Source organism: Saccostrea cucullata, unplaced genomic scaffold, assembly GCF_032062105.1.
Source record: "Saccostrea cucullata isolate Sc308-1 unplaced genomic scaffold, CSIRO_AGI_Scuc_v1 ctg1164, whole genome shotgun sequence".
In the NCBI taxonomy this organism is placed as follows: domain Eukaryota; kingdom Metazoa; phylum Mollusca; class Bivalvia; order Ostreida; family Ostreidae; genus Saccostrea; species Saccostrea cuccullata.
The window spans coordinates 18332-40597 of NW_026929875.1; the positions used below are offsets into that span (position 1 = coordinate 18332).

Sequence of the window (22266 nt, forward strand, 5' to 3'; positions counted from 1 at the left end):
CTGCTCTGGGACCGCTGTGGGACTGCTTTAGCAGTCTCAGAAAGCAGTCCCCGGGACTGCTCTGGGACTGCTTTGTGTCACATTGGGTCTGGTCGGTACTGTAGCTTGGTTGTTAGATTTACCATTAACGTCTTTAGACGCTGTGGTATCTTGTGGTGGGCTTGAGTTATGGAAAAATATTTCTTGTTCCTTGCATAATTATTTATTTCATATTTTCAAATTCTAAATGCGTTAAACTAAAACAATGTGAAAAATCACTATTGTTTAAACTGTCGGATGTTTCCCCATACACTCATTTGATTGTGAAATATCTACTGTTTATCATACGTGTGTTTGGTTTCAACTTATTCCACTTTCTACAAATGAAACAGACCATGAGTCATTTCAAGAAAAAAATTCCACAAAGCTTACTTATAGTTGGTTTATTCTTAAATATACTGATACATGTAAATACAATTATAGAATCATTTAGATATGAAGGCTCCTTACAATCCGTTATTAGTCCCCAGCGTAAAAGTGTATGTTTAGGTAGTTGATCCTTACGACGTAGGTTCGAATCCCACTATGGGACGTAGATATCGGTCCTTCAGGTGAGAAAGCATAAGCAAAGGTCCTGTATTTCGGTAAGTTCTGGCACGAAAAAGATGCCTCACTGCTCGATCACCCTGAGTGCAGAGTATAGGTAAATAATCGTTGCCCTCCATCGGCAAGTGATAGTGTCACCATTTGAGTGAAAAATTCTAGATAGAACGTTTATTACATGTACATGTTAGTACAAACAAACAAAAACAATGTGTTATTTTTACATCGTATGAATGCATTATGTCGCGAAGTAGAAATGAAAAGTAATCAAGATAAAATATCGATAAACCTGTACTTAAATTGACAACTATGTATTAAGTAAATTTTGAAAGACTCTATGAATATCATAAGTCCACAAATACCGGTATATTAAATACAAGACCTTGGACGAATCCCTCGTTGACATTGACGACAAGCGCATCGTTCCGACGACACCCTAGATTTACCATTATGGTTTGTTCAAAGACGAGAAAGACTATAAGGTTAAGAATTATAAATTTTATGTGACTGACACGTGTTTTTTTCCTATCATCGCAACCGAAACCTGAACTAATTTGTTTAGCATTAGTACAAACGACAATTCTCATCAATAATCTGACAGTGACATTATAATGATATTTAAGTCTGTCGGTCCTGTATGTCCACAGTCTTGTTTTAAAAATAATTTCAAGTGTCAACGTTCTGCTATCTTTTGATAAACCGGAGTAGAGGTGAGTAGAAGTAATCAATTTTTTTTATTATAAGGATATAAAAAAAGACTAAAGTTCTGTTTGAGAGATATATCAATGTGTGCACCTTTTTGTTCTTGTCAAATCAGAACACAGAAAATAGAAAAAAAATTGGTTGCATTTATAGGTCGTTAAGGGGAAATACTGTCTATTAAAAAGAAGGTGAATTTTTATTTGAGTTTTTTTTTCTACTTTAACTTAACTCTAACTTTAATCGTGGATTCATTTATGTTGATTGAAGTATAGAAAACGGTTCCTACTGTTGGTTTGAGGTTGGTGAACAGTATTTACAGCAATGATTTTGTTGGTCTGTCCTTTGTAAGGATTTCTTCTGATATCTAAAATAATTTTAAAAATCCATGTAAAATGGCATGTTAGCAATTTTTTTTGATTACATGCCATTGTGCATATCTTAAAATGTTTCCATGCATAATTTCATTATTTCTGAATATGTAAAATATGAAAAGAATCCATCCTTAAGTGTATTATAAATGAATTACTAAATTATTACCTTCCCCCGATCCCATTTTTGCTGTCTTTATTTTTGGATAGGTTTACATTAAATCATGATACCTTTGAATAACTTTAATATAAATAATTTGAAATTGCTGTTAAAATATTCCTTTTTGATTGTAATAAAATATGACGTTTAATAAAAAAAAATATGACAGATGTCCATGAACGTACAGAACAACTCTCGTATATTCATGAGTTTAGAAGGCGTTAGAACATTTTTATACTTGTATAATCTTGTTTGTAATAATTGTTTAACAAAGACAGTTACTTTTAGATTAATTTCAGTAGAAAAGTGTTATTTCGAATTCATTGCACAATGAATAGTATATGCTTTATAAGATATGTAAAATATTTTTTGTAATAAATTTTTTGATCAATAAGAAACATTCGTGTCACAAGTTGAAAAGCAAAAAAACAAACAAACAAACAAACAGAACAAAACAAACAGACAAAAAAAAAACAACATCAAAAACAAACAAACAAACAAAAAAAAAAACAACAACAGCAACAAAAAAAACTTTAAAGATTTAAATTCTTTGTAGTCCTAAATTGTTTCATTGATGCATAAATTATAAGACTGTAATATGTACCTTGCAAATATGTTAGAAGTTAATCTTAATTTACTGAGAGTTCTTTTAACATTTCTTTAGTTGACGGCAATTTTAATACCAGTAAATGTAATTCATAATAATCACTACTAGACTAATACATGTTTTTGAAGCCGAATTTTGGTACATTCAAAATACGTTTGATAAATGCTTGTCTTTTTTTCAGTTGATTCTAGACTAGAAGATAACTAATTGGGCAAGTTAAACAATTGATCGTAATTAAAGAAAATTAAGAAAGTGCAAAAAAGAAAGACAAAATCTTTCCTCAAATTCGATTTACTCAGTATTTATTTGGAAAGTTTGTGCTAAAATACAGATTTTTGTTTTTAATCTAATCTCAAAGAAATACAACAACCCATTTTTGTTCATGCACTTTCTTTGATATTATGCCCTATCAGACTCCCGTAAAAATATTGTGAAATAAGACATTGAACTTTAGTTACGTATTTTATTAGACTTATCTTTCAATGCAATATATTGCTTATTTGTGTGATGCTTTTTTTATAAATACCACCGCAACGTTTTTGTTACTTAATTTAAGTAACATATTTTTATAAGGGATAGTAATTGATAAATTCTCGAGAGGAACGTAAATCAAAAATCAATCCAGAATTATAGTATATTTCTTCATTAATAAGAATCATGACGTTTATGTGCACTAGTTTTCCATTTAAAAAAAATACATATACATGTGTACAACATCATATCGACATAGACGGCGCTGTGGTATAAGATAAGTTTTAGTTCGAAATTTGAATTGACCGAACAAAAGACGCAATCGAAGACACAAATATTTGATAGATTGTATTCGAGTTCGCAGTGTTGACATGACATAACTTGATTTTCAAAATGTTTGTAAAAATGGGAGCACGAAAAGCATCCGAATCAAAGACAAAGAACTCATCCTTAAATTAAAGTGAAACCGTGTACCTCCATCAGAAAAGTCGAGAAAAAAAATTCTGAGAGATACAGGAGATTTTTATGGACTTTTAATAGATGTATGTATTTTTATGTTTTCAAGTTATCATGTTAAGATTTCGCAATTGATCAACTAAGGATCCGGACGTACTTTACAAACCAAACAAGTATATAAAGATACGTTGATTTCTGTAACAGATATATCAGTCAACGGAGATTTTTGACAACTGTCGGATAAATAACTCATGTTAATATGGGAAAAATTTATATAATTTTTTGCAATAAAATCAATCTTTATAAGTTTCTAATCAAAATATTACTATAACTTACCAGTAGAATGTGAAATGAACACACGTCCTTCAAACTGGTTCCATTCAGAATGGGTATTTACAGGCTATATTAAAATGAATAGATATGTGAAAATCAAGAAGAAAACAGGAATTTAAAATGAAATCTGAAAGTTTCTGTTACAAATGTAATCCTCCCACTTTCTGTGCTTTCTTTAAAATTTGACTGGTTTGTTTTATTTACCGATGATATATATGAAGAAATATCCCCCGTTTCCAAACTTTCCTCTTCTGGTGCCGTGCTTGATACTAATTGATAATAGAATACTCATTATCTTAAAATCTATAATTAAAAACAATCCCATATTGAAAATAATTGTTTTTCCTTACAACTTTTATTAAATGCATATACATGTATCTGTCTTGTTTTACGTGTGCTTCAGTCTTTCTATTTTTATATGCTGATATGAAAAATACATTAATATTTTTTTTCAATTTGTGTAATGAAATCAATCTGTATACGTTTCTATTCAAAGTATTACTATAGCTTACCAGTAGATTGTGAAATTAATCCACGTCCTTCAAACGGGTTCCATTCAGATTCAGAACAATTACATTTGAAACCACAGCCTCTTCCAAAATATGGGTATTTACAGGCTACATTTAAATGAAAAGATATATCAGAAATGAAAATGAAAATGAAATCTGAAATAACCGTGTAGTTCAACTTTAAAAAGATGATATATTACATGTTAGTAGTTCTGAAGTTTTGTAAAATTACACAATTTTACTACAATTCTCTTAAGTGATTTTATAAAAAATAATGATGATACTGATTTAATAAAGCAATTAGAATTGAGTAGTGTACAAAAGTCAAAGATGTCTTTTTGGCTTTCATTTCATACTTCAAATGTATCGAATAATCATAAAAATCAGCTTATATGTGTACGAAAAGTAAGTAACATTACGTACGTATACACTCTTCTACTTCAGGGTCCCATTTGTAACCTCTACAGCATTTTATAGGACTACAAATACATTTGACGAATCAAAAATGAACTTTACATGTCTATTCAGTAAATGACTGCGTTCAAAACCGTAGCGGCTAACCTAGCAACTAAGTCTTAAATATCTAACTTAATTGAACTGACAGCTTCATTATCCCCTAACCTATAAGTGGCAGGTTTCTATTTAAAATATTATTAATATAAACTCATTTTTGCGTCCAAGAAAGTTTATTTCAAGCAAAATTAGATAAGTAAATTACATTGATTTCTCATATGAAGAAAATATGACTTTTTTAAGTAGAATCATTTATGTTGCAAAGCGTAACTAAATAGGTCATCTTGGATTTGGTACTCAGGATTAAAGAATTAAGCTAGCTCTCCTTCCTCCGTCCTTGCGGCAAAGTTAACTCTACTCCCCAGTAAAGAGCGTAGCTTCATGTAGCGGCTACGTAAGTAGTAGATACTCTGTTGAAGGCTTATAGTTTTTTTTTCCACGAAACAATTTTGTTGTGTCCCTTTGTTTAAGAGAATAGAATTTACCTATAATTTATTTAACATACATAGAAGAGTTTTTATCAGGTAAATACATTTCTTAGAAATATATTCTTGAGACATTTAATTATCATTTGATTAAAATAAAGGTATGAACATGTCCTATTTGGGCCTTGAAAACGTCCATATTTTATGTAGCCTCATTAAAGTGAACATTTCCACTTTTTAGATAGGGGTAGTTTGGTGCTGAAACGTCATAGGTAAAGGTCATAGGCAATTAGAACTTGTAAAAAGGTAAAGTAAAACAAAAACATGAACATGAAAGCTTGATACGTTAAATAAAACAAGAAACAAATTTATCAGAAGAAATTTTAATATTGACAATGTTTCGCTGACTACCAACTGTCAATAGTTTATCCATGGACGTCTACCAAAGAGAAATAAGAAAAAAATACCGACAAGGATGTAGAACATCGACCGACGATGAACTCTGTACTTCGGAAGAAGTAACGAATTTATATATAATACTGGGAATTTCAAATTTTCTTTTTTTATTACCTTGATCAATGAAACATAAAAGGTCCTGTGTTAATGCATCATTTATATGTTTCAACAGTGAATATCATACTCTAGAAAAAGGCACTTTGATCTTTAATGGCGCCATACGACATCACAGACCTAACCTGTTTTGAAAAGTACCATTTTCTTTAGATAATTTACTGTACAAAAAAAAATTAATTAACGTGCGATCGGGCACAAACGATTGTTTTCGATACTCAAATTCTCGCACCGACAAAGTCAATGTCATATACAATAAGTTCCCAATACGTTTCTTTTTTAAGCATTTACCCATTATCTTTTTGGTATAAAAACTTACCCAGAACAACGTTTTGCGATTATATTTTGTATGAACAACCAACATATTGTTGATACGATGTAGATCATTTTAGCGCTATTTCAACACTAAGCAATTCACACTGAAACTGCGTCTTATTTTAAAATTATCATGTATACGTATTATAAGGAAGTATTGTGATCAGCATATGTGAGATTTGTTTAATGTAGAAACTTGAAATATGATAATAATGGAGCAGAGTTTTTAACAGGATGCTATTTCCGGAATAGCACTGCACCACATTTGTGAATATCTGTTTCCTAGCCACGTCCCAAAATATTGAAAGATAATAAATACTTAATAAACATATCTATTATTTATTTTCAATGTATCCGTTATATGCTTATGTGACGACTCATGTTTTTATATATTGTGCACATGTGCATAGCAATGTATATTGCATGTGCATCTAATCATTAATTTAATTAAGGTCTTCCGTCTTCAGCGGAAGACCTTATTGTTTTCTTAGGTTTCTTTTCCACTATTTTTATTATTGTTTTTTTTTCTTACCGATTTTGTGCGCGAGATTTCTCGAAAACGGCTCGATCGATTTTCATGAAACTTTCAGGTCTGATAGAACATCAAAAAATCTAGACATATATTTTTTATTTTGATGACGTCACTTCCGGTTCCGAGATTTCTGCGATTTAGTGATTTTTAGAGGGTCACTTTGTCCGGCAGATTTCTCAAAAAGCACTTATCACAGAAGCTTGAAATTTTCAGTGATGCTAGAGCAACTTTTGGAGAAGTGCACTAAGTATATCACAACTACCGGAAGTACGAAGCGCCGACACTCGCTATGGTCCGAAAATAGTCCTATCAAGAATTTCAAAATTTTAAGCACCTTTTCAGCGATAACTTTTTACCTAGAAATATTTTGTTAAAGCATGTAGAACAAAAAAGGTGTAGAATTCCAAGATCTTTCAAATGACATCTCGAAAAAAGGGCTGGCTCCTTAAATCAGGGGCCTGGAGGGGCCGAAAGTTTTTCCTTTATATCTCAAAAAGTATTGAGAATTTGTGATACGTCAAAGAAGCAAAGTTGTTCAAAATGTCAAGCTTAATCTATTGAAGTCGTCAAAATACGTCCGGTTCCTGTCAAACCGGAAGTGGTCGGATAAAGCGTATTTTTGACGTTCTTGACAAGTTTATTTGGTAACCTATGTCTCTGGGAGCAATAAAATCAATTTTCCGTCCGTCGTCGTCACTTCCGGTCAAACCCGAAGTAACAGAAAATGGCTTATTTTTGCAATAATTAACATGGATTTAGAGGAATCAAACCATTTTTGGACGTTATTTTTCATTTTTGTTAAAAATGAAAGCCACTTCCGGTCAAACAGGACGGAAGACCTACTCGTTGCTTTGCAACGAGCTTTGCTCTAGTTATATTTATGTTTTTACTTGCAGCACACTTCCACAGCTGAATTACATAATTATTCGATTAATCTGTAGTTAAGTGTATTGATTATTAAATTATTCTATTCCAGAGAGGTCCAGAGTTAGCCTCAGGGTGCTAATTATATTCTGGCCATGGTCATTTTGTATCTTTCAGTTTCATTGGTTTTTTAGGTTTGTCTTATGCTTTTATATTGGTTTTTGTGTTTCTCTCTAAGTTTTCTTTGTGTTTCTGGTTAATTTTTTCTTGGTCTTGGAAGGTGATGGAAGTGTAGTTTGGTCAGTTTTCATATCAGACATTTGACATTGAGACATTCATTTCCTCTTGCATGGTAAGTAATTTGTTCATACTAATGAGTAATAAGATTCTAATTTATTAAATGTGAAATCTATAATTTTTGCACTTAATTCCTTAAATCATTTTTTTCGGGAGTAAATGTATAGTGGGAGTGAGACCTTAGGTATATAGAGTTACATGTAAATATTAAATATATTGCTGTCTCACTTTTTCATATTTTTAAAGTAAACTTTATTTGATGATTAGTGTAGATATCTACAAAGAAGTTTATTGTTGATTTGTAGATATTGAGATATTGTTCTCCATGTATTGCTGTGTGCAGTTTATATGCTGTTATAGTGTATGACCCATTCCCATTGAATGGTACGCATGTTTATTGTTTTTTTGCTGAACAATAATTTATAATGTATATATACATTGGAATGATAATTATTGTAAAGATTTTATTATAAATATTCATTGATTAAAGTAATGGGAGATTTTATTGTGTAACTTTCATTTATTTGAATTATCTCCCTTGGATTTTGATAAAGCTATATTATATATTGATTGTACATGTATATTGAATAATAGCTTTATAGTTTTTATGCTAAATATTTATAATTTGTTATTTCATTATAGGGTTTTGATGATTTTCTTATTCCATCGTAATAAAGAAAACCCGTCTTGTTGTAGGGACAAGACGCAATTCTACTCTTCGATGGATAAGACGTACACCCAGGATTCCAGATATGACAGAAAGCCTGCAGGTTCCGTTATTTTGTTTAGCTTAGACTGTTAAGTTTCATATGAACATAAACGCTTTGAGCATAGACGATATCGTGCAGTAGTGACTGTGTATTTCATAGACTTCTGCAATACTTGATATCGCGATTACTTAACTTAGCGGAACTCTTTCGCGAAGGAGGTAGGAATCGTCTGTTGGGTGGGGGCAATGTACTTTTCAATACAATGCAAGATCGATCATTTTAGCATTTATAAGGACAGATAAGTAAAAAATCCTGGTGGAATACCTCGCCTGAACCAGCCTAATATATTTTTGAGAGGAGCCAATCCTAAATTGTCACATTTTTAACGATATTTTTAATTAAGCGGACTCTTCTCGTTAAATTTTGATTGAAAATCGTCACATTTTTAAGCAGATAAAATATTCTAAACTTTCCTTATTTGACAATCTACTATTTGGAGCTCAATATCTGGCAAAACATCGTGATTTCGGCATTAAATTGTTCGAATCATTCGATTGTCACTACTGTAAACAATGTCATTTGCCCCTAGAAATTTAGACTTTTCTCGACTCCCCCGCAAAAGAGCGGTAGTAAGTTAGATAACTGAAAGGTACTCATTGGTAGTCGCGATATAACGTATTCCTTCTATGGACCATTCCATTGCAGTATTTTAGTAGTGTATATATGTATATGTAAATATACACGTAAAAAAAGTATGAAATCATAAAATCAGGTGATTGGTGAGTGAAGGTAGTTTGTGTTAGAAGGCGGCCTATAGACATTGTCTGTATGTCTTAATTTTTTTTTGTTCTTTATTTTTTTACATTTGGATACCCTATCTCATATTTCAGTGTAATTTATTTTTTTTCATTTTGTAAACATTTGAGTACTCCTAAAATTATTTAAAATTTTGGTTATTTGATCGTTAATTTATTTGCTAAAAACATAAACCAAAAACATCATTTGGTGCATTGTATAGATAAAAGGAAGTAAAATTTGTGTCGGTGTCATGTTACAACGTATATCGTGTTAAAAATAATCATTGATAACTAGAGCAAAGCTCGTTGCAAAGCAACGAGTGGGTCTTCCTTCATAGCAATAAGCAAAAAAAAAAGAAATGTTCAAATGTCAACTTTGCTACCATTCTTTATTTCTTTGACTCAAACAGCAAAAACCCTTTTTAAAGTCTGATTCTGGAGTGAGCACAAGGATAAACAATCCAATGGTAATCTCTCCAACACCATTGAAACTATACCTACAAAATTTATACAACCTCGTATTTTGACTTTGATTTGTTGACATATACTAGTATCACCTTTGATGCAATCATATTAGTGAAGTGTTTTATGCTACGGATATATCATCAGCTTTAAAATTGCTTTAAAAACATTTACACAGTATAATTAGATAGTATTATAATAGTAAGAAATCCCAATGTGTTACTGATGAACTATCTGCATTTTTTGTCTGTCAGAAAAAAGATAATACTTTTACAAGAAATACAAAGGAATGTGTTGTGTATGTCTCTAATTTGCAGACATCCACTGGCAAATGGTGGTATCTCAATAAGAGTGTAGTAAAGTTCTCTGAACAGGACATTCAACAAAGATATCTCCTTTTAAAAGCACTGCCCTTCATATGAACAAATTTTATTCCCCTACACTAAAGAATGCTCTGTGCCAAGTTTAACTTAAATTGTCCTGTGGTTCTGAGAAGAACATGAAATTCTGATGAATTAAATTCAAAGATGATAATGGGTGACTTTTATTTTAAAAAAAATTACTACAGCATTAGCTCATATGAGTTAAACTGAATACAGTTTTAGTGCTTTGTTGACTTTGAAATATGATTGGACATCTCTTTGATCTTATGTTTGAAACAACATGTACACATCTTTTGTGCTGAAAAATGCACATATGTAAATGGTGTAGTTGTTTATGCCAAAATAGTAACTTTCCTTCAATGATACTGTAAAAATGCACATATTATACCTTAAATATTGCTGCTGAACACAGAGGTTTATCATCTTATAACCATAAGCATTGGTATGCCTTCCCTTAGAAACGAAAGACCTTAATACAGAATGATCTATGTAAACATGCAAGATCTGACACATTTAAAAAGAACATTTATTTCAAACTAAACATACTAGATTCTGCAACAAAATCTATTTCTCTTGAAAAACTGAAAGCAATTGATATGTTCATATTTGTCAAATTGTGGATTTATGTCTTTTTCTCAAATCAGAATTCGAATATGCTATACTTAAAGTCATCCTCTTGAACTGAGACTGTTTCACATGACAGTTTCATTTTCATTACGCTGTTTCTACTTTGTCATCTGATCTCCCAACAGATGCTCTTCTGGCAAATCATGATCATGCTTGGCAGCAAATTTCAGTACTCAGATGACAGTCACACCTATCAAAAAGAAATTGAAATTTTTCATTTACTTTTTTTTTAAAAGTGCAACTTATAAGATAAGATAAACCATTAAACTGAGTTCAAAGATACTATCACATTTTCTGCATGTGTATTATTTGTAAAACTACTCTATAATAATTTATGTATATAGGTTTACAAGTAGTCAATTGAGGATGTTTTAAAATAACACATTAGATTTTCATGATTTCAAATAAAGAAAATGTACATTACTTGTTCTTATAAAAATTATTAGGAATGGTAATGGTTAACAGTTGTTCAATGATTAATCAGTCAGAAAGAAGGTATTTGATTATGATTTGTATGTGTCAAGATAAATCTATTTGTAAAGGTGTTACATTAGGCACAGTGTGCAAATGAAGTAACAAAAGTCACAAAACTTTGTTATTTCATTTGCACACGGTGTGCCTAATGTCAGCACAGCTGCATGTTATTTTCAGTTCATCTTATCATCTTATCAGGACACAATAATTTTCATAATCGACTAGCCATGCATGATTTTTGTAAAAGTACATGGGGTACCAGGTGCAGATCTGTAGCTCCGAAATATTATTTGACAGACCAGAGAGCTACAGTGCCATGCACCCATTGAAAAAACTGTATATTTATTGCGCACAAAAAGTTGCGCTTGTGTACATGGTGTATGAATTAATTCTTTAAATTCTTACCTCAATTGCAAGAAAATTACATTTCAAAATTTATTGCGCACAAAAAGTTGCACTTGTGTACATGGTGTATGAATTAATTCTTTAAATTCTTACCTCAATTGCAAGAAAATTACATTTCAAAATTTTCCGTACAATTCTATCAAGTACTTTTGTAGTTGATATCTACATGAAGTTTGTTTGGCCAAATTATCTTACAAACTTTATGACAGTATAATCTGTATAAACAAACAAAATTTTCAATGATCTCGGTTTCAATACACGGTTAGTAATATTTTGAGATTATAGTTTTAAAAACATGGAGGGATAAATCAATAAACAGCGCACTTTTTTGTGTGCAATAAATATACAGTTTTTTCAATGGGTGGCAATGTAGCTCTCTGGTCTATCAACATATTTTTCGGAGAGCTTCAATTCTGCAGCTAATAGGGTACATGTAAATCATTTTTCCATTTAGTTTTCCAAATGTTTTAAAAAGACAGGGAATGAAAATCAATTTTCTATAAGTAAAAGCTTCAATTCATTATATGTATTTGCCTAAGCATTTTTCCTATATGACAGGGTTATTTAAGACAGCTTAAAAACCTCACAATACATGTTTACTTAGGACAATGACCCTGAGGTCTAAGTGTAACGGGATAGCGCTTAATGGCTATCCCACTTCTGACACCAAAAATAACGCTATAGTGATTCTAGAAGTCAGGGGTTAACTCCCCTTTTAAACACTGAGTCAATAACACTAAACTCGAAATTTAAGTTTTATACATTTATTGAGTCTGCAAAACCAACATGAACAATTTTTAATTCCAAAAGAAAAATAAATATCCAGGCCTTTTAACCACCCTTTTTACTGACAAATATCACAATATTACCAGGTAATTAAATTCTAATAAATAGCCGGATCTCGAAATAATCGAAATATATGGCCGAAACCTATCTTTTAAACTTAATTATCAATGGATAAAAGATTATCAACAACTGGAAACATATACGATCGGATCCTGAAATAATCAAGATATATGATCGTAAATAAATCCCCAAAGCTGTTAAAACTATAAACTTTCCCCCAATTAAATTAAACCAATTACCAAATTACAATAAACTGATTTAACAATTAGCAAATAATTACCAATTTCGTCTAAAAACCCAAAATAATTACGTTAACCCTAACATCAAAAATGGCAGACTCCCCGATTTACGGAAGAATCTTCCCTTTTATACTCTAGTGAAAATTCGTATACAAAACTCTTACGAATTCGTATAAATTCTTACGGAATATACGAAAAATACGGAAAATCTTATACGGAAAATAGTTTCATTTAAAATAATTTGAACAATGATAAGTATTTCACCATAAAATAACTTGACTTTCATTCATTCAACAATTAATTAATTACCTTATAACTGTTCATTTTCACTTCTTTATAAAACCCCAAGGGCGTATAAATATACACCGCGGATCAAGAGAAAAATAAACCGGAAGTATACCATTATGCCATGTAAATAGAAAAATAGACTGTCTGCAAGTCTACAACACATGTCTGCACAATACAGGTAAAATACCACTGAAAAACGTAATTTAAACAAAACATCCAGTGGTCCATACTCTTTTAACAACATGTATGCAATTATTTCAACAAGGACATCATTAAATACGAAAGGATATGCATGTATTACATGTACACGTACTACTTTCACTTTGCATACGATGACATGAGAAGTTGTGAATCCAATTTTAGAACTTCACATAAAAAATGTACAAAACATACGATCAAATAACTCAAATCGTGAACCATATAAAGTGTTAAATTAATATGCCTAGATATGTAATTATTTAAAGACAAATAAAAATATAGGGACTTGAAATGACCAAACTTTACATAAGTAAAGGTCTAAATTGATGCTTTTCAACTGTTACAGTACATATTAACATCTCTTAATATGTGAATGAGTGAAATTCTCAAATAAATGTTATCAATCAAAGTATCAGTAAGAAGCTGAACCTTACGTCGCAGGTTCCAATCCCATTGCTAAATGCTTGAGACAGGTTACTCCGATGAGACTGTATAAACCAAGATTCTGTGTCACGGTAGGTGTTGGCACAAAAAGGATCCCATACTTCTCAAAGGCAATAAGTGCTAAGTACAAGTCTATATTTGCAGCTAATACTATCCCAAGCGGTGGCACCATAAAATGACTGAAAAATGTTTGATAGGCCAATATTATTAACAAACAAACCATTCGTGCAGTCTTATCATACAAAAAAGCAAACTTTCTATTATAACAATTTTTTTAAACAAATTTCTTTTGCAATTTATCTGAGCAATATTTGTCCTTTTTTTGTCAATAAAGTATGATATTAATTAAGACTTTTTGAGAACATCTATTTATAGCGAATCCAGACAGCAGAACAAATCCCTGCTCATAATGCAAGCTCTTCTGATAACACCTTGTCGAAAGAAGATTGTGACTTGCACATTGATCCAAAAAATTTTTCCGCAGTTAACTTTGGACCCACAGTGCTTTGCTTCTTTAACATGTTTAAGCTATACATTCTTGTAAGAACTAACTATCAAAATATTCCAAAACATAAACTCACCTTAATTTAATGGATAAATTGAGATAAATAGTGATGAAAAAAACATTGCTCTGACATTAAAATCAGCACTTCCCAAACAGAAAAAACAGCCTATCGGATCATGCTAACAACTCATGTGTAAATCATGGTTTTGATATGATTTCGGTATAGGAAAATTTCACATGCAAATGAGCTAATGGATCATAGTTCTGAGATGATCTGTTAAACTAAACAACTGGCAAGAAAACCATGATCCTGTTATGATCTGTTGTAGAGCTAACAACTCGTATTAAAACCATGATCCTGGAATGATCTGTTGTAGCTAACAACTCATATTAAAACCATGATCCTGGTATGATCTGTTGTAGCTCACAACTCGTATTAAAACCATGATCCTGGTATGATCTGTTGTAGCTCACAACTCGTATTAAAACCATGATCCTGGTATGATCTGTTAAATTGAACAACTCATAGGAAAATTCTACTTCTTATACAATTTTACTAAACACTTTGATATTTGCAATAAAGTTCTCTTTAATATTTGATAAATAATTTCAGTTACCAAAAATTAAGAAAACTAGAGCCGAGCTCGTTGCAAAGCAACGAATAGGTCTTCCGTTGGAGCTACGGAAAGGAAGACGTAACCTTGAGTCTAGGTCAAACCATTATAAAAATTTTAAGTAAACAACCCAAAGGTTTCATGAGGAAGCAACTTACAATGTTTCGCCAGGAAAAAGACTGTAAAAGAATGTTATGTGCATGACCTTGAACTTTCTAAATGACCTTGCAACAAGCAAAGACAAACTCTGTTATAAAAATACATACTCTGCATGTTACCGAGTGGAAAAGTTCACGTATGTTTTTTTTTAGATATTCTTTTAGTTCATATCCAACCAAAACATCTTATCTTAAGTGACCTAGAACTTAAGACAAGGTCATGTCCCACCCTGCATTATATGAGCAATGTTTCACTGGTACAAATACGGTTGAGAATTTAAAGTTTCTCTGTCAGTAACAGTGACTCGTCCAAAAGACTGGATATGTTCACTCAAATTTTTATTGTGGAAGCATCAAAGTTTCAATGAGAATGTTTTTTTGAAATTTGGAGACTTGTGAAATGATGCGTGGAGACCGATCCTATGGATGAGACTGGATAAATCAAGGTCTTGTGTCGGAGTAGGTGCTGGCATGAAAAGGATCAAAGCACCTGATTTCATCAGGCATAAAACTTGAAATTAATAAATGCACAAGCAAATATTGATTAAAACAAACTATGATATAGAGTGAAATAAAATGCCATATAAAGGGTAATTTTTACTGCTGTATATTTTTACGAATTTGGGTCAAAAAAGGTGATTTAAATCTTTATACGTTGATCTTTTACGAATTGAATATGTCCGTAAAAATTTCAAAACATCAGACGTAAAATTCCAGATCACATTGAATGCATTTACGTGTACAAATAACGTGTCCAAAAACCCTATGTAACTTGTAAGAGAGAGAAAGAAAGAGAGAGTGAGAGAGTTATTAAACACATGTTAATTTGATATAACAATATAAACAATGCAAACAAATTACATAATGAATTGTATACAGGCGCAGATCCAGAATTTTTTTTTTTCCAGGGGGGTCCGACTTAGTAAAAAAAATCATATCCCGGAAATTTCTTGACAAGCCAAAAAAACCCCGAAAAGTAACACTCCTCCTAACGTCAAAAACCTATTTCGTAAAGGGGGGGGGGGGTTTGTGGTGACTTCTTTTCTTCCTTTGCCTCAAATTTTTAACTTTTCATACCCATTTTACACCCCCCCGACCTCCCTCTAGATCCGCGCATGGTATAATTTTTTTAAAATAACCTATATATACATGAGCAATGTGCCCTTCATTTATTCATGTTTTTTTTTTTATAAACATAGCTAGGCACACGTGCATGTCTGGTATATTTACCGAAAACAAAGAGAGACAACTCAAACTAACATAATTGAAGTGAAAGTATTTAATGAAGTACAGCGTATTAAGAGGTCGAAGTTTTATTCAAAGCACATCAAGCAGAAGAAATTATCCAAGATTGAAAACACGGGTATACATTTAATTGGAAGAGCTGTAATTATTAAGTCATTATCAGAAGTTATACGTCTCTAAAAAATACTAAAAAAGAGTAACCATGTAGGTCTAACTTATAAATTAATTGACAATGTTTGTATAATTTATATACAAGTTAATTGAGATTTACCTGTATGATCCCAATTGATGATTGTGATTGGTGTTCAAAATACCAACAGTATACTAATTATATAGCCTCCATGGAGTGAGCTAAGTAGCAATAAGCATTACTTTTACACATACCATGTTAAAAAATTATACCAGCCGTTTTATATATTATGTTAAATTTTTACGCCTTTAAATTTTATGGATTTATAAACCTAAAAAAAACTAAAAAAAAAAAAATACCCGTCATTCAGTTATATGAAAAAGGCGACATGATTTCAAAGTCAATTTTCACTGTTGGAGTACACGATGTTTTTAACATTCGACATGCCTGCGGCTCTCTCTGACCACGCACGTTAAAAAAATAATGGAGAAACAAAAGAATGATGGTAAAAATAAAACGTACATATAGTACATTACCTATCTCAAGACTTCCATCACTAATTATAATTATTTGCCGAAGCCCCTTTTCAATTACAATTTTGATAAAATACATTAACACGTACGGAATAGAGAAATAATTTTGCCTGAACAGGCCAAAGAAAGTTATCAAAATTCAAAATGATTTTATGCACCAGTGTTAGGAATTGCGATTTAATGTAAGATCAGTGACGTATTCTTATTGATTCGATTAATTAAAAACACAATTTTCTATTAATTGATAGGTCTCTGTACACAATGGATTTAAACACGATCACAGACACTTGCTTTGTTTACGACAACAGGTGGCTGGTATACACAAGTGACCCCGATTGGTAGCGTGGGATTGGCGCGTTTGATTACGCAACTGTTACAAACATCTTGGCTGGCGAACGTGGAGATCAACAAAATGATCGTGAATTATTCGATTAATAAAGCTTAAAATTACTTATAATTATATTTAACGTAGAAAGATAGATTTAATATATTCCGATGAAGACGTGTTCACTATAAAACTAATTAATAATACATAAAAAAGAAAAACTAATTGTTATATAAATAATTTAATAATGAACCGTAAAGCATGTATAAAGACATTTTAGTAGAAATTTAACATTAAATACCATAAGGTATATTATTGATAGGAAGTTTGTGTAAATTATACACATGAAGAGGTCTGATTTTCTTTCCGATTGAAAAACGCCACCTGTTTACCTGGCCTGCTTTCTACTTCGTGTTACGCAATATCCCCGGTATATTCGAACAAATAAACATTCTCATCAGATCAAAAAGGTGTCAAAGAAAAATTTTGTTCGTATAATCCAGATCGAAATATTTACCGTTTTTGAGTTATAAAGCAAAAACTTTCAAGTTCCCTAAATCCCTAATCATAGGGGCCAGCCCCTTTTGAATAGTATTATATGAAAGCCCTTGCAATTATGCACAACTTTTGTTCAACATGTCTTAACAAAATATTTTTAGTTTTCAAAATAAAAAGGAAAATATGTGTAAATTTTCGCTCTTTTAGGCGTTCTATTTTTTGACCCCTATATAGCGCCATTTTGAATACAGAAATCGAAAAACAAAAACCGATGTGCACAACTTCAATCCTTCTGTTATCTAAAACACGTAAAATTTCTGCTCCAGCTCCAGTGGTATCTGAGCCTTTGTCTGGAAATGAAAGCCTACAATTTTTCGTTTAAAGGGGAATAACTCAAAACCGGAAGTGAAATTTTGAAATTTTAGACAGTATTCTGAAAGAGTTTATTACCGTCTATAATGTCTGAAAATTTGAACAAAATCCATTGAGAAACGAGTGAGATATGAGGCCTCAAAGTTGGCGTCTAGGAAGAAAATAAAAAAAAGAATAATAAGAATAATCTTAATCTTCAGAATCAGTAGAAGGTCTTCCGTTGGAAACGGAAGACCTTAAATATTATACACTTATGTCACATGAACCATGACGTCATATAAATATAATCCCAGCAAATGATCTTCCTTAATAAGATGACGATTTAAATATAAAACATTATCCAAACTATTCACTGAATTTTATAAGAACAGAATCACAGAAATCCATTCTTCTTAAAGAATAATCCGGAACTCACTGATATCACTGCTTATTTATGATTCTGCAAAAGCATATAATTACAACATCTGTTCACTACAGAATCAGCAGAGTGGTGGATCTATTATTCAGAATCACAAACACTGAAAGGGCTCTCAATGAAGTAGTCTATCCTCTGATATAAGCTCTTAATATGTGTACATAAGCACCCTAAAAAGAAACGTAGAGAAAGTGGTATTTATTTATCGATCAACATATCATTATCTTTAGATCATGAAAATATGAAATATTCAAGTTCTTTCCCCATTGCATTATTGAAAAGAATTAGATTAATCACCAAAAGAATACTTTTGTTGAAATGTAATATTATTTACGTACACAAATTTTGTCTTCACCAAAGGCGGGTCTTTTGAAATTTGTTAATTTGAATGCAACTCAGATGTTAATCATGAAGATGGAAATGTTTGTAGCTGCAAAAGAATTTCATTTTTATAAATAAACATTTTATATAACGATTAATATGTACATGTACAACAAATATTTGAATCAACAAGGTCATTTGATGCTTAAATTAAGTTTTCAGCTCAAATCCATGTAAAGCTTTGCTATGTCTCTTCTACACATTTACAAAGGAAAAATGAATCATGCACTTGCTGGTAGAAATTAAAAAAGGTCAACAATAAAATTAATGAATTATACTCACCGAGAATAGAGTTAATAGTCCAGCACTTATTTTTATTGCTTATATGATGCAAAGGCTTTTCTTTTAAATCGGCAACAAGAAAACGCGCACATCTTGTTTATCAGAATTCAAATTCTGACCTAGATCAGCTGCAAACCACTGTACTACAGCGTGCTGCCCAGCAGGAGAATTGCATAACAAGGTTACTACGACTCTGAAACTGACCAGTGATCCAATCCTAATCTAATGCCTCAAAGTTAGATTGGGAGTGGATCACAAATATTACATGAAGAGAGAGAGTTTTAATAAAATTCTAGCTGCGTTATTTAAACAAAATACATGTGTGCTAATTTAAATATGAATTATTGTATTAAATTTGTTTGTCATTTCATTCAATTTCAAAAAAAATATAGTCTTTGTTACTTATACCTGTACATGCTGTGTGCCTTTTAATTATTAAAACTTAATTTTCCTGTTTTCTTTTAAATAAGACTTTTATTGATGTATGCATGTTGTTTGATTCTCCAAGCTAAAGTGAATTTAAAGCTTGCATTTTCACCTATCATAGATGACAAAGTTAACAAACCATATCAGGATCATACAACCAATTCTGACGAAGTTAACAAATCATATAAAACTCATGATTCTCAACAGAGAAGTTAACAGATCATGTGTAACTCGTATGGAGTTTAAAGACTAAGTTAAGAAACCATATCAAAATCACAAACTTTTAGCAGTTAAAGTTAACGAATCATTTCAAACTCATGTTCCTTTGTTTTCTAAGTTAATGGCACATGTCAGAATCGCAAGAAAATCATAGCAGACTCATTCCCCAGAAACAAACCACATCAGGATAATACTTCCTTATTTGTCATCTATGATTTCAGTATGATCCATTTAATGGATACTGTCTAAATCATAGTTCAAAATCATGAATTTGTGAGTTTGATATGGTTTGTATGTGATTTTGGCATGATTTGTTAAGAAAAGTTTTTGTTTGGGTTATATTCGAGCTTTAGACTGGTTTTGTAGTAAGAGTGCAACGATAAACCGTTTGACGGTATACCGCGGTTTATTTTTCCACGGTTCGGTTCACGATGCCTCAAACTGTTATCACAGTTCGGTTCAATCGGTCCATAATTATCCAAATTGTCCGTTTTGGTTCCTCATTTACAATTTTAAAATGACTTCTGCATGAAACATGAGGTCAATGAAACTGCAGACATGGCAGTTAAACCTGTTTCCAGCCTCATATTTAACAGGTCGAATGATGTTATCACTTTCCCAGTGTTAGTTTAATGAACATTTGATAAAACTTTTGAGTTTAAAGTATATGATGACAAACCCTGACTTTTTAACACAATATGTCACGTACCATGATACTTATCGTGAACTGAATACGCATATCATAATGTTTGGTAGGTGTATCGTTGCATCCCTATTATGTAGGCCTAACTAAGTCACCTACACTACGACGACATGTGATTTCAGAGTCTATTGCCCTGTTCACAAGGAGAGTTAAATTCGCAGTAAATAATTATGAAGTAAACTAATACGAATCAAATTAATGTTAAATCAAACTGTGTTCACATGACAGCTAATGCGAAGAAAACAAATGCAAATTAAAATTTAACTTCTACAGTCAGGCGTCAGTAAGGGTATTATGACATCTTTTACAAATCATGTCACCTACAGCAGAAGCAGATGTATTTGACATAATGGGTGTCTGAACACCCATTTTAGTGATTAATACTATTTTCTTTAGTTTTTCACTCAAAAATAGCACAAGTACTTTAAGCTGACCACCAATATGAAGAATTTTGATTTAATTTTGCCATTACGCATGCCTATGCGGTTTGACAAGTCTGATCTGAATTAAAACTGAATAAGTATCTGCCCTCAACCGAACAGTCGCAATGTCAATATATTATTAGTTGAATATATACTGTAACAATAAGTGTAGTTTGACTTATAGAGTATGATCACTAAGTATGACTGTTGTGTTGGAATTTTTGCATTTTGGATTTTGAAAGTGAGACTTGTTGAACTAACATCCTCAAATTTTTTTTTAAAAATAAAATATAAAGCTGTGGGGGTTTACAAGGCTATCAGAGAGCATCTGAACTGTAAAACAGATAATATATTGGTGTGTTTGTGTATTTCTAATAATATCAATGCTATATTACTAAGCTGTCATGTAATCAGTACTACACAGTAGTATAAATTTTAAGTAAATAAAATATTCTAACCTTCATTCCAATGGTCCAAGCCAATCATACATTAAAATGTCGCCGTCAGCTCTTTCATCACTCGATACAATTATCACTGGTAAATCCCAAGCATAGTCAAGAGTGTTCATCCTTGTTAATGTGACGGTTGGAATTTCCTCGTAAACAATTCACACAAGATTCTTAGAATATATGAATCGGGATAATTCTGCTTAGAATAATGTCCCAGAGGAGTGACAAAGTACTTCGTAGCTGCAGATTAAATGTGCGTGAATGTCTATATACGGCTTCTATGGTGAGAAAATGTTCAACTTCACAAATCTTGAAATCATTTCTATTTTCAGTTTGTAAACATGTGTCCGACGTCGACTCGATGGGGCACACTAAAACGGGATTTACTAAAGATCTGATATTTACCTGACGTTTTAATTTTTGATTAAATGATAATATTGAGTATTTTAAATTACTTATGTAAAGAATTTATGACTTTGATGCATTATGCTATACAAAAATTCAATTGTTTGGAATATTTACAGACAATTTTGAATCAGGTCAAATCAGTTTTTAGTACATCGCGTCTTTAGCACCTTCCTATCTCCCACAATGCCGCACGTTGTTTACAAAACAAGAGACCCCGAAAAAAATCCTAGTCTAAACTAATTATTGTTGTGTACATCACCACATTTTAAAATTATTTGAACAAAAAGAAAACAGAGAAACATCGAATCAAAACTATATCTTTCTGATGCATCAACTAAAACTGTGCACATGCAGTAAAGGCTTGGCTGGCCAAAGTAGACAACTTGTTCCTGAAAGGCTTCTCACATATTTGTTTTATTAAAAAACAATTAAATATAGCTTGAAGTTTATTTCTTTTTATATCAAATGACAAGATTTAATAAGTTTGAAATTATTTAAGTCAAACTTTTTCATAATATACCAATATTTTTAGCTATCTGAAAAAAACGTGTATGAGCTATTAACCCCTAATTATAGGGACCAGCCCCTTTTCATTAATCTAATA

At 31.6% G+C, this 22266-nt stretch overlaps 1 protein-coding gene and 2 long non-coding RNA genes across 3 annotated transcripts; all 3 read right to left on the reverse strand.

Moving 5' to 3' along the window:
- Positions 1-517: 517 nt before the first annotated feature.
- On the reverse strand, positions 518-3731 carry LOC134282350 (uncharacterized). Its single transcript, XR_009995273.1, has 3 exons — positions 3683-3731; positions 1571-1648; positions 518-740 (listed from the first exon to the last, which is right to left on the reverse strand). It is a non-coding gene; the product is annotated as an uncharacterized LOC134282350 (long non-coding RNA).
- An 8-nt stretch (positions 3732-3739) lies between these two features.
- LOC134282351 (uncharacterized) lies at positions 3740-6114 on the reverse strand. Its single transcript, XM_062764754.1, has 4 exons — positions 6016-6114; positions 4612-4667; positions 4192-4296; positions 3740-3948 (listed from the first exon to the last, which is right to left on the reverse strand). Exons 1-4 carry the CDS (start codon positions 6081-6083, stop codon positions 3776-3778), a joined length of 402 nt encoding a protein of 133 aa, XP_062620738.1. The 5' UTR covers positions 6084-6114; the 3' UTR covers positions 3740-3775.
- Positions 6115-10717: 4603 nt separating this feature from the next.
- On the reverse strand, positions 10718-21541 carry LOC134282352 (uncharacterized). Its single transcript, XR_009995274.1, has 3 exons — positions 21264-21541; positions 13568-13756; positions 10718-10873 (listed from the first exon to the last, which is right to left on the reverse strand). It is a non-coding gene; the product is annotated as an uncharacterized LOC134282352 (long non-coding RNA).
- Between the last annotated feature and the right edge of the window lie 725 nt (positions 21542-22266).

Excerpts from the sequence above, each read along its gene's own strand:
- LOC134282351 (XM_062764754.1), bottom strand. The coding sequence starts at position 6,083 with ATGATCTACATCGTATCAACAATATGTTGGTTGTTCATACAAAATATA. Across the intron at positions 4,668-6,015 it reads ATCGCAAAACGTTGTTCTGG|TCCTATAAAATGCTGTAGAG; the intron begins GTAAGTTTTTAT and ends ATGTATTTGTAG. Across the intron at positions 3,949-4,191 it reads ATTAATTTCACAATCTACTG|TATCAAGCACGGCACCAGAA; the intron begins GTAAGCTATAGT and ends ATTATCAATTAG.